This window comes from Aquila chrysaetos (assembly GCF_900496995.4).
Source record: "Aquila chrysaetos chrysaetos chromosome W unlocalized genomic scaffold, bAquChr1.4 W_unloc_1, whole genome shotgun sequence".
In the NCBI taxonomy this organism is placed as follows: Eukaryota; Metazoa; Chordata; class Aves; order Accipitriformes; family Accipitridae; genus Aquila; species Aquila chrysaetos.
In genome coordinates, this window is record NW_024470321.1 from 655,267 (window position 1) to 678,935 (window position 23,669).

Genomic DNA, 23,669 nt, shown 5'->3' on the forward strand with positions numbered 1-23,669 from the left:
GACTCCTCTGACGTGGCGCCCTGGGGGTGGGGGCGGCTCAGCTCGGCGAGCGTGCGGTGAGTGCTGGAGGTGGCTCTACCCCACTGCACTGCCCCGCACCGCTACTACGCAGTCTGTCGTCGGCACTAGCGTCTCGGTGGGGACGGGGGCTCGGCCCCTCCGCCCCCTGCGGTGATAGCGTGTCCCAGTGGGGCTGGGGGGATCGGTCCCTCTGCCCTATGGGGTGACAGGGTGTCGCTATGGGGCTGGGAGGGTCAGTCCCTATGCCCTGTGGGGTGATAGGGTGTCCCTATGGGACTGAGAAGGGAGGTTAGCCCCTCTGCACCCATGGGGTAACAGGATGTCCGATGTGGGGGTTAAACCTCTGCCTTATGGAGTGATGGGGTGTCCCTATGGGGCTGGGGGGGTGTCTGCCCATGGGGTGACAGGGTTTTGCTGTAGGGCTGAGAAGGGGAGGTTAGCCCCTCTGCCCTTTTGTGGGTGGGGAATGGAGGCTAGCCCCGTTGCTCCCATAGGGTGACAGGGTGTCCCTATGGGGCTGAAGGCAAGGGAAAAAGGGGTTGGCGCCTCTGTCCCCGTGGGGTGACAGGGTTTCCTGGTGGGGCTGGGAGGCAGGGTTAACTACTCTGCCTTACCTAGTGACAGCATGTCCCCGTGGGAATGAAGGGGGTGGGAGGAAGGAGTTAATCCCCCTGCCCCATAACAGTAACTGCATCCAAGTGGGGCTGGGAGGAAGGGGTTAAACCTCCCCCTCCATGGGGCTGTAGTACATCCCTATGGGGCTGGAGAGGGTGGTGAGGTGAGGGTTAACCCCTCTCTCCCCTCCTGCTTTGGAGGGAGTAATATGCCCTGTTGGAGCTGTGTGGTGTGGCCAGGAAGGGGTTGAACACACACTCCCCCCGTTGGGGGCACCAGTGTATCCCAGTGGGGCTGAACTGGGTGGTGAGGAAATGGTAATACCCCCAGGTAACAGTAATGGGGTCGGAGGGGCCAGCAAGGAGGGGGTTAACCCCTGTCCCCAATCGAGGTGCCAGCACTCCAGTGGGGCTGGAACCGGGACACAGCGGGTGTGTGTGTGAACCCCTCCCCCACGAAGGTGACAGCTTCTCACTGAGCCCCTAAATGGGGTACCGGGGGGGGTATGGGGGGGCTTGACCCCATCCCCACACTAGTGTAAGCACCCCAGTGGGGCTGGAAGTGGGGGACCCTATATGGGGAGACATTGAGTGGGGCTTGACTCCATCCCCAGGCAGGCTGGCAGCAGGGGGCCATGCTGGCAGAGGCAGCGAGGGGAGAGTTAACCCCGTCCCACGCAGGTGTCGGCACCCCAGTGGGGCTGTCGGTGGGGAGGGGGAGGCGGAGGCAAGTGGTGCGTGTGGGGGCCCGGGGAGGGGATGATTCATTGTGGGTAGTCATGACATTGCTGCCTGGTTCCCTGTGGCTGCCAGCCGGCACAGGCACGGGTGGCTCTGCCTGCCCCAACGGGCAGAGATCCCCTCCGACTCCCTGACCAAATCCGGGACACGCTGCCATGCCGGCCATCCTGCTTTTGTGGAGCCGCACCGAGAGGTACGCACCCACCCCGGCTTGCCGACCCCGATGCTTGGCACTCAGCGAGCCACTAGACCCCAACTCCTGGGGACACAGTGGGTTGGGGGCTGTCGCCTGCCTGGCATTTTGCTTGCCGAGGGTGGGATGTAAGAGCCACCTGGTGATGTACTGTTTCAGTGGTGGGCATCCAGAGAGGATGATCTCTGCAGCCCTCGAGTTATGGTGATGGACGTGGGGGGACGCGGTGGCACTGGATTTCCTTGGTGTGCCTAAAGGTGACTTCTCAGAAGTAGGTTTTGTGCTGCTGGGCAGGGAGAAGGCACCACCCTGGTGTCCCGCTGTGGCGGGGGGAGAGCTAGGAGCCTGCAGCTGGTGGGCAACTCCAGTCGCTGGGTGGGAGAGTGGCAGTCAGACCCCTTCTTCTGGGGGATAGGTGCTGGCACCTGGGGAGGGGGACACAGGGACCCCCGCACATCCGAAGGGGAAAGCCAGGGAGGTGCAAATTGGTTAACATGACTTTTTCTGCCTGGTACATCACTACCACCCTACTTTTCTTCCTCCCCGATTCACCTTGCAGGTGCACAACCAACCCTGGGCGTGAGCAAGTAATTTCTGGGGACCCCAGGCGTTCCTCACTCTTGCTACTTGGCAGCAGTGGGGGCTGCGCAGGGGATGTGATGGTAACGGGGCAGCTGGGGGCTAGGCGCCTTGCTGCAGCAGGGAGGATGCCGGAGCTGACGGCAGAAATGTCTTAATCCGGTGGTTTAGTGAGCCCGCTGTACCTCGCCACCCCAGAAAGCGACAAGAAACCAATTAGAAGGAAAATTCCACTGAAGGGTCCCCCCGCGCATGGCGGGAGGGGAGGGCTGAGCACCGCTGGGAAGCGCACAAAGGATGGCAGCTCCCCACACTGCATTGATGCCTGCTTTCCCGCAGCCGAAGCCGTTTTGGAGCTGTCCTGGGAGTGGAGGTTGGAGCCAGCTGCAGCCACTGGGCTGGCGAGGAGTTGCCTTTTCAGTGTGCTGGAGGAGCCAGCAGGGGAGGCTCCCCACAAGAGCATCGCTTGGCGGCGGCAGCGATGGTATCCTCGGAATGAGCCGGCACCTTCCTCTCCTCTGTCCCCCTGCCACCTTTCAGTGCCTCCTGGCCAGGCACACAGCACCTGCTGGCGCCTCCGGACAACCGTGATGTTTAAAATAAAACTAGAGGCTTTAAAAATGACGGCTTGAACTCTGAATGTGTTCATAAAGTTTCGGTAAGTGGGTTTCCGCTTCTCGCCCTTGCGCCCTCATTACCAAGGAGTGACGTGCAATGGCCCGAGGTGCTGGTCGGTGCTGCCCATCTCCAGCGTGTGGCATCCCACGGTGACCTTGCACCCTGAGATGGAAAAAAATCTCCCCAGTGCTGCTGCCTGCATGGGTTTGTTCCCTTACATGACTGCTGAGCGGAGGGATTATGTCAAATGATCGCTATTCAGTTGGCATGCTCATCCAGAGGTTGCACAGACTGATGTCATGTGTGGGGCCAGAAGAAAGATTTCATTTTTTATTTAATTCTTGTGGTTGCAAGAGGATGGAGGCTGGGCTATCTTGGCAGGGCTGGCCCTGGCTGGGGGATGCTTGTGGTTTTCTCCACAGCTGGGTGGCTGCAGCTTGTCCTAAGGCATCCCGGTTGGGAGGGTGAATGCAGAAATCGCCTGCCTGAAACCCACCCTGCGACACCTTCCCCGCCGCTCCCGAAGGGGTTAAATGGGAAGGCAGGAGAGGATGACTGAGCAGAAGGGGGAGAGGAGTGGTAGTGGTAGCAAGGCAGCTGATCCCCAGGAGGTGGGAGGGATGGAAGGAGGCTCTTCTGGGACAGAGTCGTGTTTTACCACCACACGTGAGCGTCACCTCCGGAGTGTGCCTTAACCCACCGGGTCACCCACGGGCGTCTGGTCCTCACCAGCACGGTAAACTGCGGCACGGGGCTGCATTTCAGCAGAGAAATTCCCCCTTCCCTGAGCCCAGCTGGACAAAGGGCTCCCCGTCTGGGAGAGCATCCCCCAGCAGGCATCCCCGCCCCAGCCAAAGACCCCTTGACGGTCAAGACTGGAGATCTTGAGGGGGGCAACAGCATTTTGCTGGGGCAGGACATACTTTTGTGGGAAGCGCCATGGCATTTTGGATGGGCAGGGTGGTCCCAGTGGTGCCATCAGATTGGGCTGTGCAGGGTTGGAGCTGGGCGTTGTGATCCTGGGGGGAAAATTTGAAGGTTTGTGACCTCTGTGTCTCTTGAGTCAGGGTGCAACGGGGTTGTCTTCAGCGCTGCCTCGCTTGCCCTTGCTGCAGGAGGGTTGGCATCATCCAGACAGGGGCCAAATCCTGGTCCTGGTTGCGGGGAGTCCCTGCCCCATACCAGAGGCTACTGCGGGGTAGGGAGGTGCTGGGGTGACCTTTGGCAGGGGGATCGGCAGGTTACCTCTCAGAGCCCCCCCCCAGTCACTCACCCCAGGGTCTCTTGCAGCCCCCCCAGCCCCATGGGGAGGGCAGATGGGGAGGCGGGCAGGGGGTAGAGCATCCCCTAGTGCCTGTGTGGGCTGGGTGGCGATGGTGGCTCTGTGCACAGGAGCTGGCGGGCTCCTGCTGGGAAGCTGGTATGGAAACATGCTGGCATTCAGGAGCTGCCACGGGAGACGCTGTCAGATGCTCTTTATGCCCCCAGGGACCTGCTCCTGTCTCTTATGTGCCCCCTCCAGGCTGCCTCATGTCTGTGGGTGCCCCCATCTCCCCTTGCTGTGTCCTTCAGAGGTCCCTGTGCCCATCAGCCCTTCTGTGTTGGGTGCCTTAGCCCTCCTCCCCACCTACAGCAAAGTACCCACTCTGCAGCCGGGGCAAAAAAGAGCAAAAGTTGGTGGTTTGGATCGAGGGGGCCAATTTCCAAGCCCCTGTAGCAGCTACCCAGCTCTGGAGGGGTTATTGCTGAAGGTATGACCCAAGGCAAGCCTTGGATGCTTGGGATGGATGCCAGGGGCTCAGTGCAGCACTGTGGATGTGCACCCCCAGGGGTGCCCAGCCACCCTCATCTGAGCTGCTGTGGTTGGGGGGGGTCCCTCTGTGATCTCCACCAGGAGCTTATGGATAGAGTAAGGACGGGGGGAGGAACATCTGGTAACTTGTATGATGGTGAAAGAAAGGGCCAAGGCTCACACCTGATGTAGAAATCCATCTGCTGGAGGGGCTTGACCAGCTGGGGCTGCCCAGGGGTGTTTGGAGCAAGGATGGGGTGAGAGGATGAAACCTGGACCATAGCAAGGAGCAGGACGTGAGCATGAGGACTTAACAAAGAGCAGCGGGTCTGCTGGGGGCAACACCTGGAGAAGAGCAGGGCCAGGAGCAAGCACCGAGCTGCGCTGCATGAGGCAGGGCATGGCAGGCCAGGTTTGAGAGGGATGGGGATTTGCCATCAGAAAACCAAAGGGCAAGAAGCAGTGGGAAACGTTGTTGGAGGAGTGTGGAGCTTGCTCAGCCTCTGCTTGGAGGAGCTACTCTCCCGTCTCCTCTAGCTGCTCTCTGGGTTTCTGCAACCTCGCTGGTGTTTGCTGCTCCAGCAGCGTGCCTGGGGGATGAATTAATCACCTGCCCTTTTCCTTCCTTGGGTTACAGCCACGGGATTTTCCCTGCCTTAGTATAGGCATGGCCCTGGCCTTTGCCCCTGTGTGATGGACAGAACAAGCCCTGGGAGCCAGTCGCTTGTGCCAACCTCTGAGCCTCATGCCAGGCTACGGTGCTTCACTGCCTCTTCTCCCATTTCATATTTCTGGCTTACTGCAAGATGTAGTTGAAGGCTCTCAGGGAGTGCAAGTCAGACTAGAAAATGTTGGGGTTTTTTTAAAAAAAACAACCAAACAAAAAAAATGCCTCCCACCATCACAAGATGTTTCTGTCTAATGGCTTCGGCTTTGTTCTCTCTTCGCTAAATACAAATTATGGCTCTGACACGCCGGAGGTGCTTATCTCCAGCTGAATGCCAATTGCTTTCAGGAACAAAATGTTTGAAGTTCCTATAAGGTGAAGGTGGCAGCACGGTCCCTGCTGCTGCTTTCAGCCTCCAAAAACCTGCTGTCATCACCCCACCTCGAGTCCCAGGTCCCTGGATGGGGAAGAGCTGGGGGGGACGGGCTGGCGGCTACGTTTAGGCACGGCTCAGCAGGGTGGACAGGATGGGACAGGGTCGTGGTCCTCGCCTGACATTAGCGGTGGCGTGGTCTATATAATAATGCCATGCCCCAGCTCAGGCTCTCCCTCTCCCTGTCCCCACTGTGGGGCTCCGGGAGGTAAAGCCAGAGCCGGGGCACGTCCTGGCACCAGGGCGCTGACCTCTGGCGGAAAGCGTGGACTTGAGCCGGCTCTGATGCTGGTGGGATACAGGGAGCGGCAGCTCCGTGATAAGTGCATGCCAGTCTGATCCCCATCTGCCTGAGTGCAATATTCACCTTACAAAGAGCTGTCTTTCTGCTTTCAGGAATAAGTATTTGGCTCCCAGCAGCATTGCCATCATGGGGAAAGACTATTACAAGATTTTGGGCATCCAGTCCGGTGCCAATGAGGATGAAATCAAGAAAGCCTACCGGAAAATGGCCCTGAAGTATCACCCTGATAAGAATAAAGACCCCAATGCTGAGAAGAAGTTCAAGGAGATCGCGGAGGCTTACGACGTCCTGAGTGACCCCAAGAAACGAGCTGTTTATGACCAGTATGGGGAGGAAGGTAAGGGGATGAGTGCTGCTGCTTGAAGGCAGGGGTGCTTGGTCCAAATAGGCTTTTATAGGTGAGGGAGTGCTTTCACACCCTCAGCACGGCTGGAGTTGTCCTTGTGATTCATGCCTTCCCCCAAAATGGGGCTGATAGCCACAGAATTGGGGAGAGCAAAGGCTCTGCCGATGTCAGAAATCGCTTCTCAATCCACTTTTCCCCGGGCTGCTCCATTTTTCCAACCTGCCACCCTGCTTCCCAGGATGGCCGGGCTCTCCCTGCCCTCTGCCCCAAAGCCCGGCAGCCAGCTGAGATGATGGAAGTGGAAGGAGCTCACCTTCTGGGTCATACCTGGGGTAATTCATTAGCAACCTTTTAATTAACCTAAATTTCCCAGTGGAGAAGTATTGCTTTTGTTTGCATTTCCCCCTGCATTTGGGTGCTGGTCCCGCTGTCCTCCCTGGTACAGGCTGACCTACAAGATTCAAAGCTTTTCCCAATTTAAGTAATAGGTCCTTGTTTTGAAATCAAGTGGCTGCTGTTGTCTGAGGGTTGGCATGGAGGAGGAGAGCCACTCCACCGCAAGTGGCCTTATTAGTCGAAGATGGAAGAGCGCAACCCCATTTGAGGAGAGTGCCAAATATCATCTGCATTAATCAGCCCAGGGCTTGGGTGCTTAAAAGAGCAGGAGGTCTGGCAGGAACAGGCTGCTGGGTGGAAGATGCAGCCCTTCTCATGGGGCTAGCAGGCAGGTGCATCCCCTAATGAGCCACCAGCAGAATTAACTAGTGGTGGGTTAATTCTCCACCCGTTAGTTATGTCAGGGCTATGATGGATGCACCTGAGCTATGTGATTTGCTGCAGTGTAAAATGAGAAGAGGTTTTCTCAAGCGGGAAACCAGCCTTTCCCTGGAGGTGCTGCTGAAATCGGGCCCTGCTTGGGCTGGCATCATGGGATTAAAGGTGAAACCTCCTGGCTGTACAGTCTGTTAGGGATGGGGGCTCGCTGGGGATTTGGCGAAATCCCCATCAACAAAGGCAGCTAAAATAGGAGTGAGTTAAGGAGGGAAGGAAGAGCAGCCCCCTCCTCGCAGTGGGATGGGGAGTACCAGCAAAACCAAACCCCATCAGTGTTTTGGGGAACTGGTGCTGGTCACATGCAGAAAGCCGGGGCAGAAATGGGATGAAAGAAGTGAAAAGGTTTTGTGGCTGGAGAGAGGGGGGACGGAGATGCCACTGAGCTGGCCGGGCCCATCATGGGACAGGGACTGCTGTCCACCTCCCAGGTGGTGACTTCCAGACCAGTCATAGTCCATGGCCCCACACACCTTTCATTTCCCGTCAGATGCCTTTTTTTGGAGCAATATGGCCTGGGGATCAGCATTTTGAGGGGCTCCTGGGTCCCACATGCTGAGGTGGGTGAGGTGAAGTGAAAGGTCCCCCACCCCAGGATAGAAACTTCATCGATCAGAAAAGATCCCCGAACTTGCCCATTCTGTGCTTGTCCCCCTCCTATCTCCTGCTGCAGAGGGCTGGCACGAGGGACAGCCCATCAGAAATAGCTCTTCACTGTCACTGGCGTGCCCTGAAAATAGTCCTTGAGCTAGGCTTGGCTTAACCCTTCCTGGGCCCTCCTAGTCAAAAATAGCCTTGCAGAGCATGTGTGACCTCTTTGGAGGCCACTTGTCATGTGCCTTGGCTGCTTGGGACTTTGGGGGGGGGGGGGGGGTTGCAGTGATGTAAGGCCCTGCCCAAGGTCTGTCGGGGGAGTTTCCCACAGGAACGGTTGCCAAAAGATCCAAACCTTGAACTTACCTGACTGTATAACAGTCTGTAAACACAGAGCTGTATCCCTTCCACTGTGTGCCGACCTGGAGGTCTGCTGACTTCCACCTGCTCTACCACCAAGAGTCATGGTCGCTCGCTGAGCTCAAAGCCTTTTCTCATGTGCTGGACGTGTGTGGTGGGTTGACCCTGGCTGTGTGCCAGGTGCCCACCAAAGCCGCTCTATCACTCCCCCTCCTCAGCTGGACAGGGGAGAGAAAATATAACAAAGAGCTTGTGGGTCGAGATAAGGACAGTTTAATAAAGTGAAAGCAAAGGTCCCGCGCGAAAGCAAAGAAAAACAAATGATATTATTCTCTACTTCCCATGAGCAGGCGATGTCTGGCCACTTCCTGGGAAGCAGGGCTTCAGTACGCGTGGTGGTTGCTCCGGAAGACAAAAATGCCTCTCCCTTCCGTCTCCCTTTACTTAGCTTTTATATCTGAGCTGACGTCATACGGTATGGAATATCTGTTTGGTTAGTTTAGGTCAGCTGTCCTGGTTATGTCCCCTCCCAAGATCTTGCCCTGCCCCAGCCTGCCATTGAGAGGGGGGCAAAAATGTTGGGGAGACGGCCTTGATGCTGTGCCAGCACTGCTCAGCAGTAGCCAAAACACTGGTGTGTTATCAACACCTTTCTAGCTACTGATGCAGAGCACAGCTCTATGAGGGCTGCTATGGGGAGTATTAACTCCATCTCATCCAGACCCAATACAATCTCCACCCCTTATTCCATACCATTTGCGTCATGCTCAGGTCCCACATAATTTAATACACATATATCTTCTAACCATGCCACTGTATTTAATTCTCATTACTGAAAGCCCTTCTTACCAACACTTACAACTGAAACTACATACTTAAACCACTTTTATACCCAACATACAGATTTATACATTCTTATTAATTACTATCCCCTGTCCTTTAAGAGATAGATATTCCGTGGGCTTCTTCCACTCCTCCAGATGTTCACACACAGGTTATGACTTGGGCCCCATCCATCAAGATGAGTGGTCAGGACAGGAGAAGCAGTATGTTCAATTGTTGGGCACCAACACCGGCTTGGTTTGGGTCACCGATGCACTTGTCTGGTTCCTTGCGAAGTTCACTCCTCTGCAGTTCAGGTCATTCCTGCTACATTACTTCCTACAACATACAACTCACATCAGAGATTACTTTTCCCCCAAGGTTAAATATCCTTGAGGCACACACTGGGTCTCCCCATCCTTCCGCATTACCCACCAAGCACACCCAGGTCCCTGAGCAAAGACGATCCCACGAATGGGTTTGCCTTTTCCCATGGGAGGAGAAATCCACACTGCCTTCCCCATGTGCACTACGGGGACCTTATCTCCTCCCACAGTATGTAGGGGTTTTGTTTGGGCAGGACCAGGACGGTTAGCAGATCCTCTGGTGTTAACTAGCCAAGTGGCTTCTGCTAAATTTGTATCCCAATGCTTCCATGTCCCATTGCCTAGCGCTCTCAACATAGTCTTCAACAGTCCATTATATCTCTCAATTTTTCCAGATGCTTGCGGGTGATAGGGGATGTGGTACACCCACTCAATGCCATGTTTCTTTGCCCAGGAGCTTATGAGGTTATTTCGGAAATGAGTCCCATTGTCTGATTCAATTCTTTCTGGGGTACCGTGTTGCCATAGAATTTGCCTTTCGAGGCCTAAGATGGTGTTTTGGGCAGTGGCATGGTGTGATGGGTTGACCCTGGCTGGTTGCCAGGTGCCCACCAAAGCCGTTCTATCACTCCCCCTCCTCAGCTGGACAGGGGAGAGAAAATATAACAAAGAGCTTGTGGGTCGAGATAAGGACAGGAGAGATCACTCACCAATTACCGTCACGGGCAAAACAGACTCAGCTTGGGGAAAATTAACTCAATTTATTACAAATCAACCAGAGTAGGGTAATGAGAAATAAAACCAGATCTCAGAACACCTTCCCTCCACCCCTCCCTTCTTCCCGGGCACAACTTCACTCCCGGATTCTCTACCAACCCCCCCAGCGGCACAGGGGGACAGGGAATGGGGTTTACGGTCAGTTCATCACACGTTGTTTTCTGCCGCTTCATCCTCCTCAGGGGGAGGACTCATCACACTCTTCCCTGCTCCAGCGTGGGGTCCCTCCCACGGGAGACAGTCCTCCACAAACTTCTCCAACGTGGGCCCTTCCCACGGGCTGCAGTTCTTCACAAACTGCTCCAGCATGGGTCCTTTCCACAGTGTGCAGTCCTTCAGGAGCACACTGCTCCAGCATGGGTCTCCCACGGGGTCACAAGTCCTGCCAGAAAACCTGCTCCAATGTGGGCTCCTCTCTCCACAGATCCGCAGGTCCTGCCAGGAGCCTGCTCCAGCGCGGGCTTCCCACGGGGTCACAGCCTCCTTCGGGAACCCACCTGCTCCGGCGTGGGGTCCTCCACAGGCTGCAGGTGGATATCTGCTCCACCGTGGACCTCCATGGGCTGCAGGGGGACAGCCTGCCTCACCATGGTCTTCACCATGGGCTGCAGGGGAATCTCTGCTCCGGCACCTGGAGCATCTCCTCCCCCTCCTTCTTCACTGACCTTGGTGTCCGCAGGGTTGTTTCTCTTACATGTTCTCAGTCCTCTCTCCGGCTGCCGTGTGTCGCCTGTCCCAACTTTTTCCTTCTTAAAAATGTTATCACAGAGGCGTTACCACTATCGCTGATTGGCTCGGCCTTGGCCGGCGGCGGGTCCGTCTTAGAGCCGGCTGGTATTGGCTCTCTCTCTCTCGAACATAGGGGAAGCTTCCAGCAACTTCTTACAGAAGCCACCCCTGTAACACCCCCCCCCGCTACCAAAACCTTGCCACACAAAACCAATACACATGGTTTACAGGGTATGTTTCTAGCCAACCAGTAGTTGCTTCCACCATCGTGAGTATGTAGCGCTTGCCTTGGCGTGTTCGTGGCAGTGGTCCAATGTAGTCAATTTGCCAGGCCTCGCCATATCGAAAACCCAGCCAGCGCCCCCTGTTCCAGGGAGACTTTACTCTGGTGGCTCGTTTGATTGCAGCACATGTTTCACACTCCTGAGTGAACTGTGTGATGGCCTCCATGGTCAGGTCCACCCCTTGATCACAAGCCCACTGTCCTAGTTTCAGCTGGGATAGAGTTAACTGTCTTCCTAGTAGCTGGTACGGTGCTATGTTTTGAGTTCAGTATGTGAAGAATGTTGATAACACTCATGTTTTCAGTTGCTGCTAGTAGTGTTTAGACTAATGTCAAGGATTTTTCAGCTTCTCATGCCCAGCCAGTGAGAAAGCTGGAGGGGCACAAGAAGTTAGCACAGGACACAGCCAGGGCACCTGACCCAAACTGGCCAACAGGGTATTCCATACCATATGACGTCCCATCTAGTATAGGAACTGGGAAGTGGGGGCGGGGAATCGCCGCTCGGGGACTAGCTGGGTGCCGGTCGGCGGGTGGTGAGCAATTGCACTGCGCATCATTTGTACATTCCAATCCTTTCATTATTGCTGTTGTCATTTTATTAGTGTCATCATTATCATTATTCGTTTCTTCTTTTCTGTTCTATTAAACTGTTCTTATCTCAACCCATGGGTTTTGCTTCTTTTTCCCGATTTACTCCCCCATCCCACTGGGTGGGGGGGAGTGAGTGAGCGGCTGCATGGTGCTTAGTTGCTGGCTGGGGTTAAACCACGACACCCACCTATAGGTTGCATCTCTCCCTAGATGTCCCGATGTCTCATGGGCCCATCGAGCTACAAATAGCTCACCCTTACACTCCCAGTCCAGGTCCACCTGAGCTACTTCTATTTTGGCAGCCTTGTCTACCTGTTCATTATTTCGATGTTCTTCAGTGGCACGGCTTTTGGGCATGTGAGCATCTACATGACGTACCTTTAGAGTCACGTGTTCTACACGGGCAGCAATGTCCTGCCACAATGCTGCTGCCCAGATGGGTTTACCCCTGCGTTGCCAATTGGTCTTCTTCCACTGCTGTAGCCACCCCCATAGGGCATTAGCCACCATCCAGGAGTCGGTATAGAGGTAGAGTACCGGCCACTTTTCTCGTTCAGCAATGTCTAGGGCTAGTTGGATGGCTTTCACTTCTGCAAACTGACTTGACTCGCCTTCTCCTTCAGTGGCCTCAACGACTTGTCGTGTGGGACTCCACACAGCAGCTTTCCACTTTCGATGGTTCCCTACCACACGACAGGATCCATCAGTAAACAAAGCATAACGCCTTTCGTCTTCTGATAACTCATTATATGGTGGTGCCTCTTGGGCACGAGCCACCTCCTCAGGCGTTGCTCCAAAATCTCTGCCTTCTGGCCAGTCCATGATCTCTTCCAGAATTCCTGGGCGGTTGGATTTCCCCAGTCGAGCCTGTTGCGTGATCAATGCTATCCACTTACTCCATGTAGCGCTGGTTGCATGATGTGTAGAGGGGATGTTTCCTTTGAATGTCCAGTGTAGCACAGGCAATTGTGGTGCCAAGAGGAGATACGCTTCTATACCGACAACTTCGGAAGCGGCTCGAACCCCCTCGTATGCTGCTAGTATTTCTTTTTCAGTCGGGGTGTAGTGGGCTTCCGATCCTCGGTGCCCCCGGCTCCAAAACCCTAATGGTCGACCTCGGGTTTCTCCTGGTGTTTTCTGCCAGAGGCTCCAGGTGAGACCATGCTCCCCAGCTGCAGTGTAGAGTACATTTTGTACATCTGGTCCTGTCCGGACAGGCCCAAGAGCTACTGCACGAGCTATTTCCTGTCTGATATGCTCAAAGGCTTGTTGTTGTTCAGGGCCCCATTCAAAATAGTTCTTTTTCCGGGTTACTCGATAGAGAGGGCTCACAAGCTGACTATAACCTGGAATATGCATTCTCCAGAACCCCACAAGGCCTAGGAAAGCTTATGTTTCTTTCTTGTTAGCTGGTGGAGACATAGTTGCTATCTTGTTAACCACATCCATAGGGACATGACGGCGTCCATCCTGCCATTTTATTCCCAAGAACTGAATCTCCTGTGCAGGTTCCTTGACCTTGCTTTTCTTTATGGCGAAACCAGCTTTCAGAAGAATCTGAATTATTCTTTTTCCCTTCTCAAACACTTCTTCTGCCTCATTGCCCCACACGATGATGTCATCTATGTATTGTAAATGTTCAGGGGCATCGCCTTGTTCCAGTGCCGTTTGGATTAGTCCGTGACAAATGGTAGGGCTGTGCTTCCACCCCTGGGGCAGTCGATTCCAGGTGTATTGAACACCTCTCCACGTGAAAGCAAACTGTAGCCTGCACTCTGCTGCCAAAGGAATGGAGAAAAACGCATTGGCAATATCAATTGTAGCATACCACGTGGCTGCCTTTGATGCCAGTTCATATTGGAGCTCTAACATGTCTGGTACAGCAGCACTCGGTGGCGGTGTCACTTCGTTCAGGCCGCGATAACCTACTGTTAACCTCCACCCTCCATCAGACTTTTGCACTGGCCATATGGGACTATTAAAAGGTGAATGAGTCTTGCTGATGACTCCTTGGCTCTCTAGTTGATGAATCAGCTCATGGATGGGAGCCAGGGAGTCTCGGTTTGTCCGATATTGCCGCCAGTGCACCGTCCTGGTAGCGATTGGCACCTGCTGTTCTTCAACTCGCAGCAATCCCACAATGAAGGGATCTTCCGAGAGGCCAGGCAGGGTAGATAGCTGTTTGATCTTCTCTGCGTTTACAGTGGCTACACCAAAAGCCCATCGGTACCCCTTTGGGTCCTTGAAGTACCCTCTCTTGAGGTAGTCTATGCCAAGGATACAAGGGGCCTCTGGGCCGGTCACAATGGGGTGCTTTTCCCACTTGTCCCCTGTCAAGCTCACCTCAGCCTCCAATACAGTCAATTCTTGGCATCCCCCTGTCACTCCAGAGATCCAGATGGGTTCTGTGCCCCTGTACCCTGATGGCACCAGCGTACACTGTGCACCAGTGTCTACCAAAGCCTTATACTTCTGTGGGTCTGATGTGCCAGGCCATCACAGTCCAGTATATCTCGTCATCCCTTTCCTCCTCCTGGCCGAAGGCAGGGACCCTCTATTGCTGTTCCTCATCAGAGTATTCACTGTCTGACCCTTGTGGTGCCAGACCAGAAGTCCCCTCACCAGAATCAAGGGAGGTGGTTTCAGTTCTTCTATGCCTGGAGGATCGCTGATTGCTTTCTTGGGCCTCTACAGCAATGACACTGACAGCCTTCTTCTTGGGTGACCCCTTCTTAACAGCTGTCTTCCCTCTCAGTTCACGCACATGGGCTTCCAGCTTAAAGGTTGTTCACCATCCTACTTCCTCATGTCCTCCCCTTGGTCATGCAGGAAGAACCAGAGTGTACCATGTGGCATACGCCTTGGGCTCCCTTTCCCTCTGACCGGGGCAGGAGAGGATTGATTTCTTGGAGCATCCCTAACAGCCAAGGCACTGTCTTGTAGGGATGAGGAGACACAGAGATTTTCTTCAAAGTTTTGGAGCCAAGACGACACTTTCTCCACAGTTGGTGTTTCCATATCTGGGCAATACATTGCTGCCAAGCTGTTAGAATACGACGCTGGGGCACCTTGAATCACCTTTCTCCACATGGCCCGTGTGCACAGGACATCCTCTGGATCTTTGGAGACCTCCTCATCATCTAGATCACTGTAGATGACTTCCACCACTGCTAACTCTCTCAGGTACTGGATGCCTTCATCTGCGGTAGTCCACTTTTCTGAGGAATTCACAAGATCTTCCTTGAATGGATATCTTGCCCTCACACTTGAGAGGAGCCGGCTCCAGAGACTGCAAATTGCTGCCTCTTTTCCAATTCCTCTTTCAATTCCCCGGTTTCTAGCGAGGGATCCCAGCTGTTGGGCTTCCTTGCCTTCCAGTTGCTGACTGTTGGCCCCGTTATCCCAGCATCGGAGCAGCCAGGCAGCAATCCGCTCACCTGGCTGGCGGCTGTAGTCTTTCCGCAAGTCCCGAAGTTCTGAGGACGTCAGGGACCAGGTAGTTTCCGCTTCCTGTTTAAGTTCCCTCACTCCTTCCTCCAATTTCTTTATTGAAGGGCCAGGTTCTAGATTAAGCCTTTCCTCTTCTTCTTCTTCCCTCACTAATCGATGGTATGGACCTGTTGATCTCCTTGTCCACTGTTTCTTTTTCACTACTGGGGCAATTAATGTAGTTGTTGTTGTTTGGGTTCCTATCTCAAGCATGGTGTCCTCAGATGCAGTCTGGGTCCCTGCCTCAACCGTGGTCCTCTGAGAGTGTTGAACTATGGCTCGGTAGGCATAGGCCAGGCCCCAGTACAGTGCGAGAAGCTGCTGGTTTTCATTGGGATAGGCAAGGCACCCCTCTATCAGGTGGCGCGTCAGTTTGCCAGGGTTACTTGCCTGTTCGGGTGTAAAGTCCCAGATTATGGGAGGTGATAACCGTCCTAGGAATCTGCCCAAATCCTTCCATATACCCTGCCACCCAGGGACCGGTCGCTTGAGGGCACATTTCAGTATTGCCTCACCTGAAACTTGTCTTCTCTTATACCAGGATAAGACCAGATTCCACAATACCCATAATATACCACCAGTATTAATTATTAGTATTGAACAACTCACATAAGGGTGAACAAGGACCTCGGGAGCCTGCATAATAAAACCATTCACATCAGTGCCCGGTAGGGAGAGGGAGATGTGTTCCCTCATCTCCTCCACAAGATAGCTCCCACAATACAGCAAAGCCATCAGTGCCAGGACAAAGCACATCATAGATATTATTTGTATTAGCATGTTCCCGAGTTCCTTCATTCTCACAAGATAGCTCCCGCAGCACAAAAAAGCCATCAGTACCAAGGCAAAGCACACAGCCATTATTTGCATTACCATGTTCCCAAACTCAGCAAGGTAGAGATAAGCAAGCAGCCAACAAGCTCCGTGACCTGCACAGGAGCTTGCCACTTAATAACTAGCTAAGGCACGCTTAATGCAAAACTGCCGTTGTCGTGCCCCATGTTGGGCGCCAAAAAGGACTGTAGTGGGTTGACCCTGGCTGTGTGCCAGGTGCCCACCAAAGCCGCTCTATCACTCCCCCTCCTCAGCTGGACAGGGGGGAGAAAATATAACAAAAGGCTCATGGGTCAAGATAAGGACAGTTTAATAAAGTGAAAGCAAAGGTCGCGTGCGAAAGCAAAGAAAAACAAATGGTATTATTCTCTACTTCCCATGAGCAGGCGATGTCTGGCCACTTCCTGGGAAGCAGGGCTTCAGTACGCGTGGTGGTTGCTCCGGAAGACAAAAATGCCCCCGCCCTCTGTCTCCCTTTAATTAGCTTTTTATATCTGAGCTGACGTCATATGGTATGGAATATCTGTTTGGTTAGTTTAGGTCAGCTGTCCTGGTTATGTCCCCTCCCAAGATCTTGCCCAGCCCCAGCCTGCCATTGAGGGGGGGCAAAAATGTTGGGGAGACAGCCTTGATGCTGTGCCAGCACTGCTCAGCAGTAGCCAAAACACTGGTGTGTTATCAACACCTTTCTAGCTACTGATGCAGAGCACAGCTCTATGAGGGCTGCTATGGGGAGTATTAACTCCATCTCAGCCAGACCCAATACAACGTGATGCTCCTGGACTGCAGGCATTGGTGCAGCCCAAAAGACAGAGCTATTTGGGCAGAAGGGAGCCTGCCCATGGGAAAAAATGGAGATGGGCTGGTCAGGAAATGTTTTAAATGAAAAGGCCATGAACTGGGTGGAGAGAACCAAGCAAGTGCTCAGTTGGGGTAGTGGGGACAAATCCTGAATGGTTTTTGAGCTTGCTGGGTGTAGGGGCAGGACTGTGTGTCATGGGTTGGGGTGGTGCCTTCCTGGCCCACAGTCTCTGCAGGTGGCTGGGCTGGAGGGGGGTGACCTGCACCCCCCAGGAACTGCTGGAAGGGCTGCCTGGAGCCAGCAGAGACCATGCTCCTGTGTGGAAAGTATGGTCCCAGCATGGCACCCGCCCACAGGGAGTGTTAATGTCTCATCTTCCCCCTTCTCTTCCAGGTCTCAAAACTGGAGGTGGCTCTTCAGGTGGCTCAGGGAACACTTTCCACTACACCTTCCACGGAGACCCCCATGCCACCTTCGTGTCCTTCTTTGGAGACTCCAACCCTTTTGATATCTTCTTCACTAGCAGCCGCTCCCGGGTATTCAATGGCTTTGACCAGGAAGATATGGATATTGATTACAATGATGACCCTTTCAGTGCCTTTGGCCAGTTTGACTTCAATGGCATTAACGGTGTTCACCGGCAGCACCAGGAGTCCCTGCACACACGGAGAAAGGTCCAAGACCCACCCATCATCCATGAGCTCAAGGTGTCCCTGGAAGAGATCTACCACGGCTCCACCAAGAGGATGAAGATCACCCGCAGAAGGCTCAATGCTGATGGCCAGACCATGCGGACTGAGGACAAGATCCTAAACATTGTCATCAAACGGGGTTGGAAGGAGGGAACCAAAATCACATTCCCCAAAGAAGGGGATGCCACCCCAGACAACATCCCTGCTGACATCATCTTCATCCTCAAGGACAAGCCTCACTCGCACTTCAAGAGGGACGGGACGAACGCGGTCTACACCGCAAACATCAGTCTTAAAGAGGTGGGTATTGGTGGGAAATCCTGTGGGGTGGGAGGTGGTGCTGGGTCATGGCATGTAGAGCCAAGAAGGGAGTCAGTCCTTGTCCTGCACTGATGAGGAAGGACCAGGTAGGTCGTGAGAGACACAAGCAAAGACCTCTGCAGAGAGGAGCTACCTTTTAATAAATCCCAGCTAGCAGCTGCATTTAACATTGACGGTTTTGGCAGCTGCCATTTGCTGTTCCTTTCAGACTGTAGACACTGTCTTCTTAATGAGCTGATTTTTTTTTTCTGAAGAGAGATTTATGTTCTCAAATGCATTTAATAGAAATAAGCTCAATGGGACAGACCTGGGGTAGGGAAACATGAGCTCATTAGTGTGCCAGCAAGTCAGGAGAGCTTTGTGATGGCTCTGTGTCCCAGCTGGGGCTGTGACCAGGTGTACTGGGGGCAAGGGGCATGCACATGGGTCAGGCAGATCTGGGTGATCCTGGAGCAAACACATCTCAAGTTAACCTGCAGACTCAGGAGCTGAATTTCCTTCATGGTGCAAAGTGCAGAGGTTTATTCCTGTGGTGGCTGGATCCCCTGGCCACTCCAGAAATACTCAGGAGAGGCTGCCTTATTTATGGAGTCATGCATGCCATACCTCAGATATTTCCTTCTGTGCATGCCCCCATCTGTAAAATTAACCCCAAGCTGGCTGTCTTGATGTCCAGACCACGTTAGCCCAGGTTCACACACTGCTCAGGCTGGAGGGACTCTCACCCGGAGTTGCCCTTTGAGCAGCAAGTGGAGAAACCTGCTCTGGCCCCACATGCTATTGCACCAGAAGTGCTGGTGCTGGGCCTGAGGAAGCATCAGCTCTGCCGTGCTGAGTGGTTCCCCAGCCACCTCACCCACAGGGTGCCTGTGATCTCCATCCAGCTGCCTGTGAGCAAGGCGTGCATGCTGGCATTTGGTTTGCACAATGAAGTCACAGAAAGACTGGTGGAAATTGATGGTCTGGGCAAATTCCTCATCTCTTTGAGCTGGAATGTTTAGTCTCTGTCCTCCCCCACTGCAAACCCAATGTGCTGGGCATCCTCAGGGAGCTGCTGGCCTGGCTGCCATCACCAGCCTGCTGCTTGCTGGGGCAGGGTGATACTTTGCTACTTTTATCTTCCATGAGAAGAAGTAGCTTAAGTGCTCTGGAGCACGAGCAGATGCCAGGAGTTCCCTGACTCCATATGCCACCATCTCAGTACGTGACGGAGTACCTCGCAGTACAACCTCTTCATCACCTAAGCCTATGGCCGTAGCCTTGGGTGCTCTCCTTGCACCCTTCCTCCTTGTGAGTCTGCCTTTTTTAGCCTGAACTTTAGTCTTTTCCACTGCCACAAGAGCAGCACAGCACGGTGCCGGCAGGCAGAGCTGGCAGGTGGTGGGTGCTGTGACCCGAATCATGGCCATGCTGGAGACCCCTTGCCAGCACCCTGCTGCCACGGGGAGCAACACGCCCAGTGCTCGGGCTGGGGGCAGTCAGGAGAGCATCCTCCTCTTCCTCCATCCCACAGACCCCCCCACAGAGCAACCCAGGGAGGCAATACCTTCCCAGTGCTCGCATCCTGGCCCTACTGAGTGCCATGTCCCCCCAGCCAGGACAGCATGGGGTGGTTGCTGCCCGGTGGGCACTGCTGCCCAGCTGCTGCTGAAGCCAGAGGTGTAAGAGGGCTTCCCCAGAGACTCATGGGCTGTGGGGAAGTGTCCCTTCTTAAAATTACAGGTATGTGTCACAGTAGGAGGTCGAGAGAGGGAGGAGTGACACCGCTCCACCAGCAGCTGCCTCTCCTGGGAGCCAGATCTTCAGGCAGCACTGCCAGCAGGGGCTTGCACCTGCCTAGCTGCCTGCCTAACGCTTGCCTTTAGCAGCCACCTGCTTTGCATCATTTACCTGGCATCACCTTCCTCAAAGCATCCATGCATCAGTGCCTGGCTGAGATGTGACCAGTGGTGACATTTCCCCCCCTCCCCAGTTCTGCTGTGAGCTGAGGAGGACCCACCGCTGACCTAGATAAAGCTCAGCTTTCACAGCACAGTGCAGAGCTCAGCTATCAAACCCATGGTGATTTAATACCTAGGGATAAACCAAGCTTCTTCCTAGGATGCAGGGCAGCTCCCGCAGTTACTGGTGTGTCACGACCCAGGCTGGACAGACCAGGGAGGGGTCGTGTTGAGTTCAGAATTCCCTCGGGCTAAATTAAGGTGAAAGGACACCAAACAATCAGTTAAACATTTTATTCATGGCAGAAGCAAACTGAACTTGGAAGGTGTTAACAATAGGTGGCAGGGTTTCTCTCAACAGGAATTGGCATGAAACTACCTCAGTAAACCATGTAACCCGTGGTAACCATATACATCAATTCAGGGAAGAAGGAGAGCCCTCCCGTTGAGTCACGAGGTTCAGAGCAGACCCCCTTGCTTTCCAGACTCCTTCTCAGAGAAGAACCTAGGGGCGGCTGGATCCACTCCTAGTCCCAGACTTGGTCAATGGCTTTATGTCTAAAGGCATGAGGTGTAGGGATTATGGAAAAGAGGAGGGAGGGAGGAAGAGAGAGAGAAAAAGAAAAGAGAAAGATGTCACCGGTCCTGGGTCCAGCCAGCCGAGGAGTCCAGTTCCGGTGGGCACGCACACATGGGGCTTCAGTTTGTGTCCTTTTATCATCTCCTTGCCCCTGCTCATTAGGCTAATTAGGTGTCATGCCTGGTTTGTGCTTTCAGAACCTTCGGGAAATGGGTCGGTGGGCTTGGGGGTCGTTTGGGGAGTAACTTCCCCTTCCCTGCAGACATGACTGTTGTGCACCCTCCGGCATGTCCTCCCTGACCTGTTGCTGATGTCCTGTGCTGATGGGTGCTCAGCGGCTGCTTTTCACCTTGGTTCCTTGTTGGGCAGGGTTTGTTGTTATGCAGAGTTCGTCGTTAAGCAGAACTTGCCCCACCACAATGTTTGAGACATTAACTCTTTCGGTCTCTCACACGGTGTTACTTCATCAACCAGTTTCCCAAATGCCAATGAAGTTGGACAAGAAGAATGAAAAGCAGGAACATACGGCAAAGGAGCAATTGCCTCTGGTTCTTGCGTCTTGGCTTTAGGAAGGAAACATTAAGATCCTGTCTGCCTTCACTGTTACTGCCTGCTCCTGCTTGCATCCCTGTGCTTGCCCTGTCCAGGTGCTCCCCTAGGGAGTTCCTGCTCTCCTTCCCATTTTATGGCTGGAGATGTCCTTTCCCTGACACACATGGACCTGTGCAGCCCTCCATGGTGCATGACGGTGGGTGCCAACAAGCAGGAGGGCTCCAGCATTTTTGGGTGAGTGTGGGGTAGAAATGCATTGATGTGGGGAGATTGTCCTTCACTCCCGCCCAACCTGCTAGAGATCCAGCCAAGCACTTGCTGGTCACATGGAGCTGGCAATGGGCATCCTCCTGCAGCCAGAAAAGCTCTTCCTGGGAGGAGGCCCCATGCAGAGGAGCTGTGCAAGGAGATGGCCCCAGCTGTCCTGTTCTCCACTCACTGGAGCCCAAGAGCTGGCCCCAGCACGGGTCCTACTGTGACTGCCCTGGTGCAAAGGCCTGGCTCAGCCACAGAAGCTGCAACCATTGGACCTGAGCCAGTGGCCAGCATGAGAAGAGATTTTTCTCCTGGTGCCTGTTGCTGCTCTGCCACCAGAGGCTTTTCCTGGGGAGGGGGATGCAGAACATCTTCCCATCTACCCCAGAAACAGCAAACCACATCCTTCTCCCCTTCCTTTGCAGGGAGTTTGGGGGGGGGGGGGAACGGGAGGGCTGGGACCTCCCAGGACCCGGCTCCAAGGGGTGAGTGCTTTGTGTGCCAGGCAGGGACAAGTGTGTGCCAGCCCCTGCCTGGGAAGCTCGACGCTATACCCCCTCCCCAGAAGCGTTGCTCGCAGTCCTCTCCCTCAGCCTTTCTCCCTTGCCGAAAGCCTGGAGACGATCCTGCCCACGTGTACGTCAGAGCTGCCTGAGTTATTTAAGGACACCAGGATTTTCTTGCTGCATTCCCGCGTCACGTGGCTCGCCAATGCAGGCCGGCTTGCGGCTGCGGCGGCATCCATCACCCCGGCTGCTGCTGGCTGCTGCTGGGGGCTGGGGTACAATGGGGTGGCACCCACAAAACCGGCTCTTGGCTTTGCAATGGGGACTGGTGATGGGGCCCAGCTCCTCCGGGTCCTCGGCTTCCAGGAAAGCTCGGTGCTGTGCCGCGGCCGCACCGCTGTCCAGCGCCGGCACAACCTTTTGGAGGCTGTTGAGGGGGGGATGGGACGCGACGCGGGCTGTGCTATAACCCCCAGCGCCGGGCAGAGCTGCCGGGCTCCGGAGGGTGACAGCTGGTGAACCGCGGCTGCATCCGATGATCTCAGCTGGATTTTCGGCTACCCGAGGCTGGTCGGTGAGGCTGGGGAAGGGGCGGGGCTAAATTTAGCCTGTCCTGTTGCTGCAAGTGGCCGGGCGCTTGCTGGTGATGCCTCCTGCGGAGCCCAGGAGATGGGGAGGGGGGTCCTTCCCCCCATGAGGCTGGGGCACCCCTCTCCTGCATGGTTCCTGCAGCCCAGTTTGGCTGGCACCAGTACAGACCTGGGCTTGCGCTGGTGAGCATCAACTGCCCTGCTCATGAGCATCATCCAAACAGAGCCATAGGTTTAACCTGGGGAGCAGCCGGTAGGAGGATGGGGTGCAGCGGCGCGGCTGGCGGGGATGCTTTTGGGTGGCAGCCCCACCTGACAGTGTGTCCCCATCTTCTCCCTGCAGGCCTTATGCGGCTGCACCGTGAACATTCCCACCATCGACAGGCGGGTGATCCCGCTGTCCTGCAATGACATCATCAAGCCGGGGACAGTGAAGAGACTACGCGGGGAGGGCCTGCCCTTCCCCAAGGCCCCCAGCCAGCGAGGAGACTTGATCGTGGAGTTCAAAATCCGCTTCCCAGACAGAATAGCTCCCCAGACCAGACAGATCCTCAAGCAGCACCTCCCATGCGCCTAGAGCCCAGGGACCCTCCTCCAAGCAGCAATACTCCAAATGCATGTGCTGCAGCATCTGGCCTGCATGGAGCAGAAGTGCTAGAGCGCTTTCAAATGCAAACACACACCCACCGCCCCCACACACACCACTTTCCCAAAATTCCCATCCAACCCACCCCCCCACCCATCCCTCTTGGCCTGTTTTCTACTCTGGCAGCGGGGAGGCTCCTGCCCTGCCCATCATGGCTCTCTTGGTTGCCAAACTTTTTATTTTTCCCTAGAGGTCCAGCTTTTCTGCCTTGCACAAGCAAGCAGCATGGGCCCTTTGCCCAGGGAGGTGCATCACGTTCTGAGTTTTTATGATGTCACCTGCTTTTCAGGCCACTTTTCCCACAAGAGGCTGGACTTGATGGGGTTCAGCACAGTGTAAATAGGACTCCGCAGGATCTCACATCCCTACTGTTAGATTTCTCCTCCCCTCTTTGATACTTGCTGCTATTCGGGATCCCAGCTGTACTGCAGTGCCGAGGAGACTGTCTCACACACACAGAGCAGAGGGATCGCTCCTGCCCACGATGGACCCTCTGGAGCCGGACTGTTTCTAACTTGGGACCATGGTCCCGAGCCCAACCATGGTTTGCTCTCCTGGGCCAAGCCTACAACCGAGCCTCAGCTGTGCCAAACAATGGAGTGCAAAGCACTTGGGGACAGTCCTGTCCAGCCTCCTGCCCCTGCCCAGGGCTGGGGCTGACCCTGGTGCCTGTGGGCAGCTGGGCAGCACCTGCCTGCACCGGCTGCCTGCAGAGCCCCAGCCAGCAGGAGGAGGCGGGGGAAAGCCCAGGGTGGAGCTTTCTTGTTCAGATGTGTTGAATTTGCATTGCTTTTTTTTTTTTTAAATATACATATATATAGAGCTCATTAGATAAACT

General features: G+C 54.7%; 1 protein-coding gene across 1 annotated transcript; it reads left to right on the forward strand.

Annotated features, from left to right (window-relative positions):
• Positions 1-1,421: 1,421 nt before the first annotated feature.
• On the forward strand, positions 1,422-23,065 carry LOC121232407 (dnaJ homolog subfamily B member 5-like). The gene is made up of 4 exons (XM_041121393.1): positions 1,422-1,569; positions 6,055-6,299; positions 17,143-17,741; positions 22,529-23,065. Exons 1-4 carry the CDS (start codon positions 1,532-1,534, stop codon positions 22,760-22,762), a joined length of 1,116 nt encoding a protein of 371 aa, XP_040977327.1. The 5' UTR covers positions 1,422-1,531; the 3' UTR covers positions 22,763-23,065.
• Positions 23,066-23,669: the final 604 nt, after the last annotated feature.